Genomic DNA, 17,409 nt, shown 5'->3' with positions numbered 1-17,409 from the left:
ATCCACCAAGGGAGGGGTGCAAAAGTACAGGACACCCAATCCTGATCTTTGAGGAAATAGTCACGAGGTATTCTAATACTTAACAGAGAGCAAGAGGTGTTTGCAAGTGACTGCTGGCTCGGGGGCTAGGGGCTAGGAAACAGACTGTGTTTTGCTCATCTGGTTTTATTCTTCAGGATGCCTTTGAGGTATTGGCTGAAAATTATGAGTTTAAAGAAAATGAAATCTCTGCTCTGGAATTTATGAGAGCAGCTTCTGTACTTAAATCCCTGCCATTCACAATCATCAGTATGAAGGACACAGAAGGAATTCCCTGCCTGGGGAACAAAGTGAAGTGTGTCATAGAGGTAAGGGTGAAAGGTGATTCGTCCCAACTCCTGATAGGTAGGTAGGGAGGGAGGGAGAGAGAGAGATGCAGTTAATGGATTTTCCTGTTAACTATATAGATGTGGTATTCATGACTTATTTTCCTTTTTCGCTAATATAGATTATATAGATATATATATTATATAACATATATATTACGTAGATAGATAGATACACATATATATATGTGTAACTCATACTCCAATATTTTCTCTCCTGGAGCTATGTGGGGTCAGCTAGTGGGAAAATAACTCTCTCGTATCTTAATCACAGTGAAAGACTCTAGTGACTTAAAAGCTCAACGGGAGAGGATGCTATGACTTCAAACACAGGCTGTGAGAAGAACCTCACTTCCACTCAGGGGACATTGCTCTCCAGAATGGTGGTGGGTGTGATGGGCAGTGAAGCTGATTCTGCATCTCTTCCTGTATATTCTAAGAAGAGAGCCAGGGATGGTTAGTTATTTATTTAATGATGTTTAAGGGTTCCCTGGCAAGGCAAGTTGGTCATCCAAGAGTAAGTTTCAATATAGTCAAGCTCGAGGTAAATTATTCAAGGGAAATAATCCCAGCTCTATTTAGAAGATGTTGGGTGGCTCTGAGCTAGACATCATAAGGGCTTGAACCCGGATTAGCTTTTCAGTGGGTCCAAAATTAACCAGCTCAGATGAAAAGTCCTCTTGTTTCAGCTAGTTTATATTAATCGAAAAGAAGACTATCTCAAATATTTAGACACACCTTTGTCAGTGAATCTTTTGGTTTGGTGTTCTGTAGATTCGGACCCTAATCATTTTGTACCTTCCTCCTTGAGGATTGTAAAGGGGTCCTTGGAAATATAATAACCTGAGATTTTTCAAGCAGGAAATGTCTTGTTTTCTCCAGATCAGCTAAGGAACTATCCTGTATACAACAGGTGTATTTCATGAAAAATTAAGCTACTAGATCTGGGGATTGGAAACTCTTAGACTGCAGTTAACATCACTAATGTAATATATTTTTCAACTGTTCGTGCAGGAAATTATTGAAGATGGAGAAAGTTCTGAAGTTAAAGCTGTGTTAAACGATGAACGATATCAGTCCTTCAAAGTACGTGATTTTTATATGTATTTATCAAAAATGGGTTTTCAGTTAATCCTATTACTTATTCTAAGTGGTTGTATTAGTCAGCTTGGGATACCATAATAAAATGTCACAGACTGAGTGACTTAAACCACAAATATTTATTTTCTCACAGTTAGAGCCTGGAAATCTGAGATTGGGGTGCCAGCATGGTTGGGCTCTGGTTAGGACTCTCTTCCTGGTTTGCAGACGGCCTCCTTCTCAATGTGTCCTCGCATGGCACAGAGAGAGAGCAAACTCTCTGGTGTCTCTTCTTATAAAGGCACTAATCCCATCGTGAGGACCCACCTCATGACCTCATCTAAACCTAATTACCTCCCAAAAGCCCCATCTCCAGATACCATCACACTGGAGGTCAAGATTTCAATGCATGAATTTGGGAGGAGGAGGCACAATTCAGTCCATAGCAGTGGTCTAGGAAGGAGATGCCTAAGTAAATATGGGTGCTCGAGCTTATTGCCATGCTATGGTGAGATACAAATGACCTTACCTCCCAAGACTCTGTCACTCCCGGGTACACTAAGACTGTGGGACAAAACAAACCTACTCTTAAAGAACAAACCTGTTCTTTAAGAAACCTGCTCCTCACTGAATCCTTGTCTACTTTGAAGCAGGGTTTGTTACCTCCCAATGTTCCCTACCTTGGAGTTGCAGGGGCCAGAGACTTCCACCTACCAATCCCTTGGGTTCAGAAGTGATGCTCAGGCTAAACTGTGGTCGAGGGCAGAAGGCCAGGCTCAGAGGGCAGACAGACTGGGTGGAGTCTGGGCTCTGACACTTACCAGTTGCGTGATGGTGGAGAATTTATGCAACCTACACGTGCATCCCTCTTTAAATTGTGAGGGTGAACATGCATGAGTGTGTGTAAGACACTCTTGGCAAAGGGTTGGGTACAGATCCCTGTTGTCACGCATTGACAGTGCAGGCAATCCTTACTGGATATCTGGAAGCCCTAGGCAGTGCCAGAAGCTGGCTTCTCACTTCTGCTTCGTTTAGTAGTAACATATGTCAGGAAGGGACCCTCCTGAAATAGAAATGCCTCTGAAAAATTACCACTGCCCACCTGCTTGTCATATTCAGGAGGAACTAGGTCAGAGATTTGTTTACATCTTTTCTTAATCGCTTGACCTTGAAAAGTATCATTTCATTGACGTAATGATTGTTTTAGAAACTAAAGGCATGCCTTTCCCTTTGTTTCAGCTCTTTACTTCTGTATTTGGAGTGGGATTGAAGACATCTGAGAAATGGTTCAGAATGGGGTTCAGATCTCTGAGTAAAATAAGGTCGGACAAAACCTTGAAGTTCACAAAAATGCAGAAAGCAGGTGAATTGTCTCTCCTAAAAATATCTCATGTTGTTGCCGTGAGCTGGTCAGGTTGTGGTAGGGATCTGTCTGTTGTATTTCATACGTCAACTCCAGTCTTGGTGAGCTGGTCTCTTGTTTGGCCTCTTTTCATGCTATGGCTAAAAGCCCAAGCTTTTGGAATCAGACAGACCTGGATCCAAATCCTGGCTCTGGCACTATCCAGTCGTGTGATCTTGAGAAAGTTAGTTAAAATCTTTGAGCCTTTGTTACCTCATCTGTAAAAGGGAGGTAACATCGGTACGTAAGTGGGGAATAGATCAGATCTTGGAGGCAAAGTGCTTAGCCTGGCACAGAGCAAATATACCCTGCATGAGGGTTGTTGTCATTCCTTTATTCCGCTGTCAAACCTGGTTACACCATTGATCTAGTTCTTACTGAACTGACCCTTCCAGATACTTGGGTCCTGGCTGGGTAAGAGGTATGGGTGAGGAATCCAAGACAGAAAGTTGACCTGGAGGGCTGGAGTAAAGAATATTTCAACGAACTAGAGCTGTTGCTTGGTACAAATACGGATCTGCTTTAGAAACTGTAAGACACCAGGACATAGAAGGGAAATGGTGTAAATCTAGACAGGGGTTTATCTACCCAACCAGGACTCCTTAACCCAGAAGAGTGTAGAGACAGGCATCTGAAAGCCTGGCAGGGCCTCACGGAGGTTGAAGGTGGCTTGGTCACTTCTATTTATGGAGGGTCCTGGTATATTTTTTTCAATCAAGAAATGTCAAAAAATAGGGTCAAAAATTGTATGATTTAAATGTTTATTTTTAATATGCAATAGAAATACAATATAACTGGGATTTGAAAGGAAGTCACAGCCACAGTTCTGAGCACTATGGCTTCTGAGTTACAAAGAATGAGGACGTCATCAACATTTTTAATCATATGAAAATAAGGGAATCTTCTACAAGAGGAGACCAGAAAGAAAAGAAAACAGCTATCTTCTGTTTAAGTGATGAAAAGAAACAAGCAAGAGGAGAGGAAGAAATCAATTCTTGGTGGTTCACATCAACGCTACCATAGAATTCCCCAACTTCATAAAGTTGCTAGCCTCCGAAAAATTGCTAATAAGCTTTATAAGATGCCACATAGGAACTAAAAGAGCCTAAGGAAAAAAAAGACCCATATTCATATTCTGGGCTTCTGAAAATGCACACTTAATAAGTGTGATGTACACCAGCTCTAGAGATGCCATAGAAATATATACAAAAGTATTAAAATATACATAGGTATTAAACATGGCTCAGAATGATAGTAAGGGCTGTCAACACATAGAGAGAAAGTGGGAGGCAATGCCGTGTTTCCCTTAGATGAAAACCTTTATCAACTGACACCGAATGCTCTTGAGATCCAAGTAGCTCCCAATTCCCCAGCTTTGTAAACTGGATTTTTCTCTTCCTATTTGGGCTCTTCCAGACAGATGAATGAAGCAGTTATTACTCTCTCAATCCATCAGTGATGGCCATCCGACTATTTAATGCTTTTGTTTTATGTAGAACTCAAGGAATACCTTCCTATCATACTTATAGCTGAAAAACCCAGGCTTTATGTATCCCTTGTAGCAGCGCTACAATGAATGGACTTGTCAATGGGAATAGTTTAGCATTTTGCCAAGGGTAAGCTAACTGAACATGTTGAAAGTACGATCCAGGGGTGAAACCCTGATTCAGTTTTACTTCTAATCATACTTGGTTTTAATTCCCTGAGGCTTGAGGATTCACATGCCACATTGGTTTCTGAAATATAACAGCACACATGTAACACTGTACAGGGTAATAAGTTTCTTGTAATAAGTTCACCTTCCTACCATACCCAAAAGGAAAGCCAATTAAGTTGCTTTCATGGGTGTCAACAAATTATTAAACTATCCCCATGTTTGTTCCTGATACCTGCATATGTCCTTAAAGAAATTGTTGCTAATCATGACTTTTGGTTTAGGTACATCCTGAATAAGCACAGGAGTTTTATGGTTACCAAATGAGTTGTACTGTGAATATCAGCCATGATGAAATTTTTGTATCAAAAAAGAGCCAAGTGGAGCATTGTTGTTCATTTTTTTTCACATTTATACATTATTTGTTTAATTTTATTAAATTGATTTTTTTAAATATGGTAAGAACACAGCATGAGATCTACCCTCTTAGCAATTTTTCTTCAATTGGTATCATAATTTATTCACCCATTTCCTGTTGATGGACATTAGAATTATTTCCAGTTTTTGGCTATGAACATTCTTGTACCTGTGGATATATGTCCTCATTTCTCTTGTGCATACACCTAGGAGTGAAATTGCTGGGTCAGAGGCTGAATAGTCTATTGATTTAGCTCTAGCAGACACCCCACCAGCCCTGTGTCAGATACATAAAATGCAAATATCTTCTCCCAGTTGGTAGCGTGTTTCTTCATTGCTTGATAATGTCCTACGATGAATATACGTTCTTATATTCAATGAAATCCAAATTATCAATCTTTTCATTATAGTTAGTGCCCCCACGCCCCTGCTCTGTTTCAGAGATATTTGCTTACCCTCAACACCATAAAGATATTTTCCTGTTTTCCTTCAGAACCCTGATCCTTTTTAACTTTTGCATTGAAGTCTATGATCCACATCACATTTACTAATGAATTTTTGCGTGTGCAATAGAGTACTGTTAATGCAGTGTTGTGTGGAAGGCACAATGACGCACAGCAGATCTCTGCTGAGACTTTGTACCCATTGCACAGCAACCCCCTGAAAGCATTGCTTTTTAAATCAAATGCCCCACACACAAAAATGGCCATATTGCAATAAAAATGTGGCTTTATTTATTTTATTATTTTTTTAGCATCTTTATTGGAGTATAATTGCTTTATAATGGTGTGTTAGCTTTATAACAAAGTGAATCAGCTTTACATATACATATATCCTCATATCCCCTCCCTCTTGCGTCTCCCTCCCACCCTCCCTATCCCACCCCTCTAGGTGGTCACAAAGCACCTAGCTGATCTCCCTGTGCTTGTGACTTTATTTTAAAAAGAGAGAGAGAGAGTTTTAGGATTGATATAAAAAACAATAGTGTTCCACAAGCTGTGTGGTTTGGTATTGGGCACAGTTTATAGTTGTATTAGTGTGAACATTACCTTCTCTTGGTCCCGCCAATATGATTCTGCAACTGTCCTTATTTAGAGATAACATGGGAAGTTTGAATTTGAGAATTTTGTGACCGTGATGCTCTAGCCAAATGGCCTTCCTGCCTCCTCCCTCCCATGATCCTGGAGGTGAGAAGGACCAACATGGTGGCTCCACATCTTTCCAGAGAGCAGTGATGGGTGAAACTGCTAGGAGGTAGACTTAAGCTCATGAAAAAAAAGAACTTTTGATGCTCCCCCCCATTTTGTTTTTGGTGAGAACAAGTAGGATCTACTTTCTTAGCAAATTTCAAGTATACCACAGAGTATTGTTAACTATAGTCACCATGCTGTACGTTAGATTTCCAGAACTTATTCATCCCGCGTATCTGAAACTTTGTGCCCCTTGACAAACATCTCTCCACTGCCCCAACCCTCCAGCCCCTAGTAACTGCTATTCTACTCTCTGCTTCTAAGAGACGTTTCTTAGATTCCACATATAAGTGACATCATGCAATACCAGTCTTTCTGTGTCTGATTTATTTCACTTAGCGTAATGCTCCCAGTTCATCCACATTGTTGTGAATGACAAGACTGCCTTCTTTTTTTAAGGCTGAATAATATTCCGTTGTATGCTAATTAGCTCAATTGTGGTAACCATTTCACAATGTGTACATATATCAAAACCTCGTGTTGTACACCTTAAATTTATACAATTTTTGTCAATTATACCTCAATAAAGCTGGGAAAAAAATAGAAAGAACTGCCCTCAAAAGACCTTACAATTAGGAAATGGGCAGCTTCTGGAGGAGCCAAAGCCTCCCATTATTAGAAAGATTCAGGCAGAGTTGGAACGCCTCCCTCTTGTGGGTCATAGGGAAGAGAGCAGTGCCTTGTATGGAAGGATAGCTAGAAGGCCCTCCGGCTCTATGGATCTCTCCTGCACGCTGCTCCCCTCCCCTCCTCCGCTTTACCCCACTTCTTGGAGGTAAAGCTCCCACCTCCTTTACTCCTCTGCACCACGCCTCCCTCTGTGGGGCTGTGGGGTTAACCGAGTCCTTAGAACAACTCTTCGTCATGACCACTCTGTCCGAGCTTTCGTTTATTCGTGATGGTCAGACAAAGAAGCAATAAGCCAGACCACCAGAGACATTTTCCGACTCTCCTCAGATGCAAATCTACCCTCTTCCTATTCTTTTTTTTTTTTTTTGCTGTACACGGGCCTCTCACTGTTGTGGCCTCTCCCACTGTGGAGCACAGGCTCCGGACGCACAGGCTCAGCGACCATGGCTCACGGGCCCAGCTGCTCCGCGGTATGTGGGATCCTCCCGGACCAGGGCACGAACCCGCGTCCCCTGCATCGGCAGGCGGACTCTCAACCACTGCGCCACCAGGGAAGCCCTCTTTCTTTTTTTAAATAAATTTACTTATTTATTTATTTTTGGCTGTGTTGGGTCTTCGTTGCTGCGCACAGGCTTTTCTCTAGTTGTGGCGAGCGGGGGCTGCTCTTCGTTGTGGTGCGCGGGCTTCTCATTGCAGTGTCTTCTCTTGTTGCGGAGCACGGGCTCTAGGTGCGCGGGCTTCAGTAGTTGTGGCTTGCGGGCTCTAGAGCGCAGGCTCAGTAGTTGTGGCGCTCAGGCTTAGTTGCTCCGCAGCATGTGGGATCTTCCCAGACCAGGGCTCGAACCCGTGTCCCCTGCATTGGCAGGCGGATTCTCAACTACTGCGCCACCAGGGAAGCCCCCCACCTTCCTATTCTTGACTTCAATTCTTTAATTCATCTATAATGGTGCAACCCCAAATCTTCCCACCCCAAATCTTTATGCATTATCTTTTTAAAATAATAGGGCACAGCTTATTGATCAGGAGGGCTGGTTCTTCGATAGGAAGTCTGATTTGAACAGCTTGATTCTAGGATATGAAATATTGCCTCTTCCTTAGTCAGGAAATTTTAAGTCTCTCAGTCAGAAAGCGAAGAGCCATTGTTAACGTGAAAAATTCACAACCAAGAGAATGCAGATCACTTGGTCTCTGTGGAACAGTTTGGCGTTGATGTCTGTGACCACGTTAGCTCTATGTGGGGACGAATCCCCTCTCACTGAGGGCTGGTCACTTCACACGAGACATGTCCCTTTCTCCATTGACCTGTCCAATGGCCTCTCAGGATTCCTCTATTATGAAGACCTTGTCAGCCGTGTGACCAGGGCCGAAGCAGAGGCAGTCGATGTGCTGGTTAAAGAGGCCGTCTGGGCATTTATGCCTGACGCCTTCATCACCATGACGGGAGGATTCCGGAGGTAAATAATGATGACAGCTGCTTTTACCTCCCCTTCTCTAACACCTTCAGTGGCTCCCCGTGCTCAGGAGTTTTGGCACAAAAGGCCTTCAGGGGTCTGGCTCCAGCTTCTCTCTGCAGCCTCATCTCCTGCACCTCATGTTTCACTCCAGCAACCCCAAGTGGCTTGTCATTCTCAGCACACACGGAGCTCTTTCTTGCCTCTGTGACTTTGCTCCATCCCACCTTTCTGCTTGGACTTGTTTTCCTCAACTTATCAGCTGGCTCACTTCTCCTCATCCTTTAAGCTTCAATTCAGATGCCACCTCCCCCAGAAAGCCTTCCTTGACTCTCTCCTCCCCATGCTGGGTGAGGCACCCCTCCTCAGTTCTCCCTGGACAGCTGTCAAGTAATTTGTTTGTATTGTTTGTATGCGTGTTTCCCCACTAAGGTTTGGGAGCTTAGTGCTCAGTGAGAGCCAGTGCGTGGTGCCTGGCACACAGTAGGCACTCGAGAAATATTGGTGGTGTCAATGAGTAAATAAATAAACTCTTCACAGAGATGTGTGCAATTTTTGGATATTGAAGCCCCATTTCAGAAAGAGACTCCTTCCCTCCCACACCCTTCTCCATCTCTCCCCGTGGTCCTCTTACATGGCGGCTGTTGGCTGTGGAGGTGACGGAGAAAGTGGGAAGAAAGATCAAATCCAAGAAAATGCCCTTAGTCTATGTCATAATTCCAAGAACCCTATCTCATATTACGTGAATATAATTCTTGGTTTGCTTATTGTCCAGCTTGTCTCTGCTGTGTGGGAGTGTGTGCATGTGTGGGTGTGGAGAAGAAATAATCTTTGCCATTTTTACCCACATGTACATAATCATATATGTACCGTATATGATTTTTAAATTTTTCTGTGTCATAAATTTATTTTGCAAGGAGGAGAGTTGTGTAACCAAGGATCTTTTGTTTAGAAAATACATCATGAGCATTTTGTGTTGCAAACCTTAAGCATGGGGCATAGAAACACAGGTGACTTTTTAAAATTGAGAGCTAAAAATCTAATTTATTTCAATTTTATACAATTTTTAAAATCAGGCATAAGAAGACTGGGCATGATGTAGATTTTTTAATTACCAGCCCAGGATCAACAGAGAATGAAGAGCAACGACTTTTGCCTAAAGTGATAAACTTATGGGAAAGAAAGGTAAGAAGAAAGATCGTAAGTAGATGTTTGGACACTCAAGAATTATGTTAATACCGTTGAATTTGGCACACTATTGACCTTGTAAATGTGTAATGATCATCTAACTGATTCTCAGTTGTTTGCAACAGCTTACACAGTGCCAGTGACATGCAGTGAGACTTACCTGCTTTGGGTCCTAGAGTCCGGGTTGTGAGCTTGTGTATACACACTCGTCCCATTACCAAAGGGGCCGAGGGCAGCTTGTCTCTGTGTTGGATGTGCGGAGGCAACAGAGCCCTAAACAAAACGAACAGCGTGTGCTGAGAAGACCTGGGAGGTGTGAACCAGGGTAGAGCAAGCTTAGCGGAGGGGCTAAGACTAGGATAAAATCAGCCCAAGAGGTGTGGGGGCTGCCTTGATCTCTATGTTGGTCAATAACCACCTTGACTTTGTGCTGAGATGGGGAGAAGTGAGCTAACGAGGGCAAGCTGGGCCCAGCAGAGGTCATGGCTCAGGAGCCCCCACCCACTGAGATCAGATTTGCCCCGGGCTGCATATTGCCCAGTGGAGGGAACTAAGGAAGACCCTGCGGCCAGAGACACCTGCAGGGCCCTGACTCCTGCCCAACCCCAGTGAGAGCTCTGAGGAGACCAGAGTGCCCTTCCCCAGGACCCCGTAGGCCTGGTGGCTTGAGGAGGCTGGGGCTGGTGTTTTTCCAGCACAGCTTCATTTTTCCTGAGTGATTTAGCATCTTCTGGGTGTGGACAAATTTCCCTGACACACAGGAGAAAGAAGACCTCAGATACAGTTAGTCTAAGAAACACACAACCCTGGTGCCAGGAGTACCAGAATTGAAGACCCAACTTTGGAACCAGATCCAAATTCACCCACGAGGCCCCTCTCTCTCTCTCAGGAGCAGGGATCCAGATGGCCAGGAGCTCTGAGCGTGAACACCATAGGCTGAGCCAGGGGAATGCTGGACGAGAAAGAGTCAGCCGAACCTAGGCTGGCCCTACTTCTCCGCTCGAGCAGGAAAGCTGAAAGATTCTCATGGACAGACAGCACCCTGAGGGGCTCTGCCAGCCACAGCCTGGGTGGAGAGAGGGCTGCCTGGACCCCCATCAGAGGCTCTGGCAAGGAGGGACCTATTTGACCTTGGTATACAGTCACCACCCACCCCATGCTCTGAGACTGTCCCAGCCCGACATGGGATGGGGTTAGGAGATGGGGACAAGGAGCTTCATTTTCGTTGGCCTTTCTTCGGCTGCCAGGCAGCCATACTGCTGGTCCCCAAGCAAAGAGATGGGCAGACACTGGTGGAGGCAGAGGTTAAGCACGCAGGTTTTAGATTCGGGATTTTAAAAGCGCAACCCTGCCATGTACTGGCTGTAGGAGCTGGGACTCTTTCCTGGCTTCTCTTTCCTCATCTGTGAAACAGGGATAGCAAGCCTCTCTCATTTGTTAATGGGAGGATTGACTGAGAGAATTAGATAAGGCATTTGGTGCAGGGCTTGATAAATGCCGATTAAACAGTGACTGTAGTCATGATCTCTCCTGCACGACTCTATATTGAACTCTGCCGGAGAGCCAGGCACTGTGCCGGGTGAGGGGACCCAGGGGAGAACGCGAGCAGCTGTTCCCCTCCAACACCTCGGTTGTGAATCATGGTTAACTTCCACCTCTACCTCACTCCCCACCCCTGCCTTTCTTACCAAAATCTGCACTTTCCAGATTAAAATGATTATATCTCATGCAGGCACACTCGAGCACAGGCTTACACGACATATGCATATACACACACGATGTTTTAAAACACCTGCAGAACGAATGAACAGCCAATGGGTATGGTTTTCAGTTGCCTATCAGATGAATCTACATGTGGTCCTTGTAGAAGACCTCTCCGTGGGAGAAAGGGAGGAAAAGAGCTTGGAAATACTGATCTTGGGGGGAGGGTGCCATCCAGAAGACTCCACTGGCCACCAGCAATTCACCCCAAAGAGGGGAGGGCTGGCTGGGTGTAGTTTGGGTTTGTGCCTGATGGGTGGCCCGTCTGTCTATGACCAGCCAAAGTGTCACCACCACGTGGCAATAGTGCAAACACAGTTTACAACTTTTAGGAAGCCAGCTTTGTGAATTTTTTTAAAGGGGGGAGGGAAGTTACAAATTTGGCTTCAAAGTAAGACTGTTTTGATATTTTAATAGCTCGCTTTTCAGATTTACATAATTCAAATTGACATGAAAGGCTGCTATATTGACTAATCTTAGTAAGTTTCATTAAAAAGCAGAATTGTGTCTTCCCGGAGTTGGTTGTTAGATTTGTCTAGGGCAACATCTGCCTCCTGCACCAGAGGCTCTTCCTGACATCAGCACTCCCCCCAATCCCCCCACTCCCCACCCCTGCTTCAGATGGTGCCAGTTCTTCCTCATACCTTTTCTGGGAGAGGCACTGAAAGGCCAACTGTTCCCTCTTCTGAGATCAGCAAAAGGAAAAGCATCCCCTCCTCAAAGTGTTGAGTTGAATTGAAACAATGTCTCTTGGGGGTGGGGGTGGATTGCACACGAAGTGCCAAGCGCTTCTAATAACAATAGCAAATGGAACTAGTGATGCTCCAAATGTGGTCCCTAGATCAGAAGCATCAGCACCACCTGGGAACTTAGTAGAAATGCAAATTCATCTCCCCCAGCCCCCGCACGAATCACTCCGCGGACAGGACCTCCCAAACTGTGCTTTAACAAACCTTCCAAATGCGTCTGATGATAATATTTGAGAATGTCTGACCTAAAGAATCCGAGAACAAATCATACACCCTAATAGCTATAACTAGATTATTTTCAGGTTATTTGCTCTTTTATTTGCTACTCAGATTCAGCATTAGTTGCATAGTTCTGCCTTTCCCTACCCCACATCTGCCCTGTGCCGTGAGGAAGTCCCACGGAGCAGATAAATTGGAGGATGGCAGCTTGCTGGGCGTAACTTTCTGACTAGGCAACGTTCGGTGACGTGCCACCAATTTTGTCTGAGTCTCCGAGGCAGGCAGAGCAACAATCTCAAAATGCTCCCTAGAAAGAGTGAGTCATCAGGCCCCAACGCGGCTGAGCCTCAGCCACAACTTTTTGGGTCAAGTCGACCTAGTCATCAGTATAATATGGAGGGACACTAAGTCCGAACAACCGCATAGAAACGGCACGGCTTTTTGTTCAAAGTTGGCTTGTACATAAGGGAGCGCGGCAAGTTTGTGAACACTGGTCTGCCGTCAGACCTTGCGGGAGTAGATTCTCTGGCAGCTTTGCCATGAAGTGGCCTTGGCTTGGCCCCTCTAATCGCTAAATTCCTCTGCTGCAGAGGGAGTGTAACACACCCACTCCTTGGCTCCCTCTGCTAGTGTCGCCAGGTGGGCTCACAACGCAAGGACAAAACGCACCCATGTTTTGCTTAAATCTGCAAAGCTTTTTTTAAGAGCATTCATTAAGAGCTCAATATAAAATCTCTGACCCTCTGCATCAGGGACTCTTCCTGACGTCTTTCTGTTTATTTTCAGGGATTACTTTTATACTATGACCTTGTGGAGTCGACATTTGAAAAGCTCAAGGTGCCAAGCAGGCAAGTGGATGCTTTAGATCATTTTCAAAAATGCTTTCTGATTTTAAAATTGCACCATCAGAGAGTGGACAGTGACAAGTCCATCCAACAAGAAGGAAAGACCTGGAAGGCCATCCGTGTGGACCTGGTCATGTGCCCCTACGAGCAATATGCCTTTGCCCTGCTGGGCTGGACTGGCTCCCGGGTAAGCGCTACCTGTATCCGTGGGACGGTCTTAGCTTTCCAGAAGAGGTAGACTGGGTCTACCTGGGCCCAGGGGAGAGACAATGGCAGTGGGGGTGGGGATGGGGGGAGATGGACAAGGAAGGGGGAGGGGGTGGACAGGAGAGAGGGAAGTGGCCAGAAATCTCTAAATCAGGGCATTCCACCTGCACATGGTCAAGTGAGACAGATGCATTTAGAACAGTTATTCTCAAAATGAGATCCCCTCTGAATTGGGAGATTGGGATTGACATGTATACACTGATGCATACAAAATGGATGACTAAGAAGAAAACAAATAAACATTAAAAAAATATATATGACACACACAAAAAAGAAAGAAGCCAAGACACAAAAGGCCACATATTGTATAAATCCATATGAAATCTCCAGAATTGGTAAATCCATAGAGACAGAAAGTAGGTTAGTGGTTGCCAGGGGTTAGGTGGAGAAGAAAAGGAAGTGACTGCTAACAAGCATGGATTTCTTTTGGGGTGATAAAAATGTTCTGTAATTACAGATTGGTGATAGTTGGACAACTTCATAAATATACTAAAAGCCACTGAATTGTACACTACAAAACAGTAAATTTTACTGTATGTGAACTATACCTCAATTTAAAAAAAGAATAAATGAATTAGTATAAAATATGTAGTTAGTGAAACTTACTGATATATTAAATGAAGCATATCTTAAATATTTCATCTGTCATGAAATCTTACCCTTCTAATAAGTCTAAGAAACTTGTTTTTATAATATAAACATTTTTGTTAAAAAATGTCAATAATTTTTACCGTGTTTCAATGTACCCATCAAAACTTTAGATTAAAAAAGACTTTAAGAAGAAAAGTTGCAAATTAAAACAAAACCAAGTACAGATTTATACCAGTTACACGATTCCCTTAGAGTGGCTCATGAATCATTGGTATATTCTGAGCATCATAAATGATTATGATTACAGACTTATTTACACAAGGTAAAGTTTATAAATCTTTGACTAGGAGTCAAATTTCTAACAAGGAGTCAATGACTGCTAATTTTTTATTTTGTACCACAATGGATGTCCAAAACCTAGTATTTCTGCTCTTGCTATGTCTCAATTCTATTAATTCCCTTCTGGAGGGCAAAAAAAAAAAAGACAATTCTACAGAAACTCAGAACAACTGCATGTAATAGCTTAAAATCGTATTAATTCAAATTAATATTACTGGAGGAATGTATGACATTACTACCATAAAATAATAATATGTGAATTATTAATATATGAAAATAAAATAATCTTCTTATTCCTACTACACAGAGTAATTCATTTTAATTCTAGAGAAGTATACTTAACTGTCAAGCCAAGAGCCTGCCTACTTCATTCATTGAGTCAACAACTATTGGCTGAGCAGTTATCATGTTCACAATATTATAAGGAATACAAAGATACTGGTCCCCACGCTCAAGGGATTTATAATGTAATACAAGATGGAAGTGGGCAGGTAATAGAATGTGGGGATGGATTATAAATGTTGAAGATCTTACAGTTTAACCTATAGGTAACAGGGAAACTATTAAGTGATCTGAACCATCTACTGAGTTAGACTAGGAGATTAACACAATAGTCTAGATAAGGATGAGAAAGATCTAAATTAAAGTAATGGTGGGGAAGGGCAGATGAAGAAAGACTCTCAAGTCTTATTTGGGTGGTAAAATCAGTAGGACTTGGGTGACTGCATATAGGGGAAGCAATACCACCTAGAAGTTAAGGCTTGCATAGGCTTTGAAAACACACACACACACACAAAATGAGATCCCCTGACCAGAAGCATCAGTCTTACCTAGAAACAGGTTAGACATGTAAATTCTTCACCCCACCTCAGACCTTCTGAATCAGAAACTCTGGGGGAAGAGTCCAGCAATTTGTGTTTGAAAGAACCCTGCAGGTGACGCAGCTAAAATATGAGAACCATGGAAGCAGAGAAAGCAGTCTGGTGGCTAAGGGCACAATTTGGCTCATCCCAGACCTGGTCACAAGCCCCTGCTGTGACTCTTACCAGCTAGGTGATCTCCGTCAAGTTCCCCGTGTCCTCTAAAACTTAGTTTTCCCATCAGGAAAGTCAGGGCAAAAATGCGTCTACCTCCCTGGGTTGCAGAGATCCAGTGAGATGAAGCTGGCAAAGCCCCCAGCACCACACCAGGCACGGGGCCAGTGCTGGTCGAGTGGTAGCTCCCAGCTCCCATCATGTGGTATTCATAGACATGGCGCCCGAGATTTGTCCCGTTAGCTTGTGCTCCACCCTCCCAGCTAATACCCCACACTGTTTTCCCACGTAGTTGGCTGTTGCTTTGAGTGACATGAGTCGTTAAAGGATTTTATATGATAAATGACGTAGAAATTAATTGTCCTCAACCTTGAGTTAAATGTCAGGTGTGTTTGCTTTCCGCCGGAATCATTTCAGCACAGGATCTCAGCACTAGAGCTTCTTACCCTAATCAAAAACGTTGGCTGGCATCTTTTATTCATAAAAATTAGGAAAGCTGATGAAGCAATACATCATAAATGCACTTTGTTTAATAGACATACATCTTTGGGAACAGAGTCTGTTGGGAAAGGGGAGAGTTCCAAAAAGAAGTCCAAAGTTATACAAGGTCATGCCAGTCAGGATTCGCTGGCAGAAATGGTTGTTCTTTGTCCACTTTGTTTTTAACATGGGCATCTCTTCAGCACATTTTATTCTCTTTTCTAAGAGTTCTCAGAAATTACTGTTATTGGCTCTGCGGGGCACTAACAGAGCACTAAGCTCTCCCACTTTTTAGCTGGGTGACTTTAAACAAATTATAACCTCTTCAAGTCCTGGTTGCCCCACCTATATTGTGGATAATAGTGGCGCCCACCTCCCAAGTTTGCCATCGGTTAAATGAGATGCGTGTGTTTAAATGTGGTAAGGGCTCAGCAAATGGTAGCTACTTGTGTAATCATCTTTACGCCCCCGCTTATGTGACCACTGAACGCGATGTGTTTTGTCCCCAGGTGGATACATGTTGGTGGGTGACCAGGTTTAGGTCTGGTCACCCTAAATTTTGTAGGTGAGAAATTTAATTTCACCTTTTAACCCAAAGATTTCAGCACCTGGGAAATGTTCTTAAGCCCCTTCACCTATTAATCTCACCCCAGTTTGGGGTCATTAACTTACCAGGTTGTCTCGTCTACTAAGCTGACAAAGCTTCCTTTGGATCTTGTGCCCTAAAGATTTCCTGAGTAGGATGCATCCACTGGGACACATTAAGCTGAGGTTTTTCTAGAACCATCCAAGTACAGTGCAATTTCTGGACTGGGTATGGACTTCATTAGTTTAAAAAAACAAGCAAAAGAAGCTTTTGTTTTCCTCTGAATCATATTTCTTCAAACTAGATCTGCCGTTTGTCAGCATGACTTTATTGGCTGAGATTCCTTCAAGAATATTGTCCACATTTGTGTCAGATGCTAGAGGATGTACACTCTCTCCTCCGGAAACACATGGACAATGTTGGCTAGATGCCTAGGCTACCCCAGCCTCTGTACTAGCCCAAATGTCTCCCTTTCACCAACTTTAAAAAGCATCTCTTCCTTAAAATACCTTACTGCTATTTCCCAGAAAATTGTCATAAGAAACATGCATATTTACAAAGACTACACAGTGAATGGCGCCCTCTAGAGTTTTGCAGTGCACAACTTGCACAACTGTATGCAGCATGCACGGGCCAACCTCTGAAGTGTGCTGTGACCAGTGATACAGCCAGTCTGTAGTATCACTGCCCCTGCTCAATGTTCAGCTTTCTTTATCTGAAACAAAAGACACCATCCTTGCCCAGCCTATCTCACAGGGTTGTTGAGAGAAACTAAAGAGCTTGTAAAGCAGAAGGCAGAACTCTCCAGGGTAAAGAACCTGAGCTTCGGGATTCAGGAGTCTGAGTCCTAGCTCTATCATTGGCTGTGTGGCCTTGGGTAAATTGCTTAGGCTCTCTGGGCCTCCTTTCTTCATCTGAAAAATGGGACTAATAACAGTACCAACCTCACGGGGTTGTAATGAGGATTAAATTAGACAGAGCCTTCATCTTAACACAATTCTGAGGCTAATTGTATACTTAATACTGTTCTTTTAGAAGTATTGTTAGACTCTTTTAGAAGCTGTTAAATACTAGTGATAATAGAGCAGATCAGAAATTAAT

General features: G+C 43.5%; 1 protein-coding gene across 1 annotated transcript in view; it reads left to right on the top strand.

Annotated features, from left to right (window-relative positions):
- Positions 1–17,409, top strand: part of DNTT (DNA nucleotidylexotransferase) — a gene marked incomplete at both ends in the record, with an annotated part of 36,259 nt that overhangs the window by 14,007 nt on the left and 4,843 nt on the right. Inside the window, 6 exons of the mRNA XM_081233035.1 lie at positions 177–347; positions 1,380–1,451; positions 2,685–2,808; positions 8,120–8,252; positions 9,326–9,434; positions 12,953–13,198. Of these exons, the coding sequence (XP_081089161.1) occupies positions 177–347; positions 1,380–1,451; positions 2,685–2,808; positions 8,120–8,252; positions 9,326–9,434; positions 12,953–13,198 (855 nt within the window). The remainder of the gene's footprint in view (positions 1–176; positions 348–1,379; positions 1,452–2,684; positions 2,809–8,119; positions 8,253–9,325; positions 9,435–12,952; positions 13,199–17,409) is intronic.

Source organism: Mesoplodon bidens (assembly GCF_964165515.1).
Source record: "Mesoplodon bidens genome assembly, chromosome: 1".
Taxonomy (NCBI): Eukaryota; Metazoa; Chordata; class Mammalia; order Artiodactyla; family Ziphiidae; genus Mesoplodon; species Mesoplodon bidens.
This window is presented reverse-complemented; position numbering and strand designations above follow the sequence as displayed.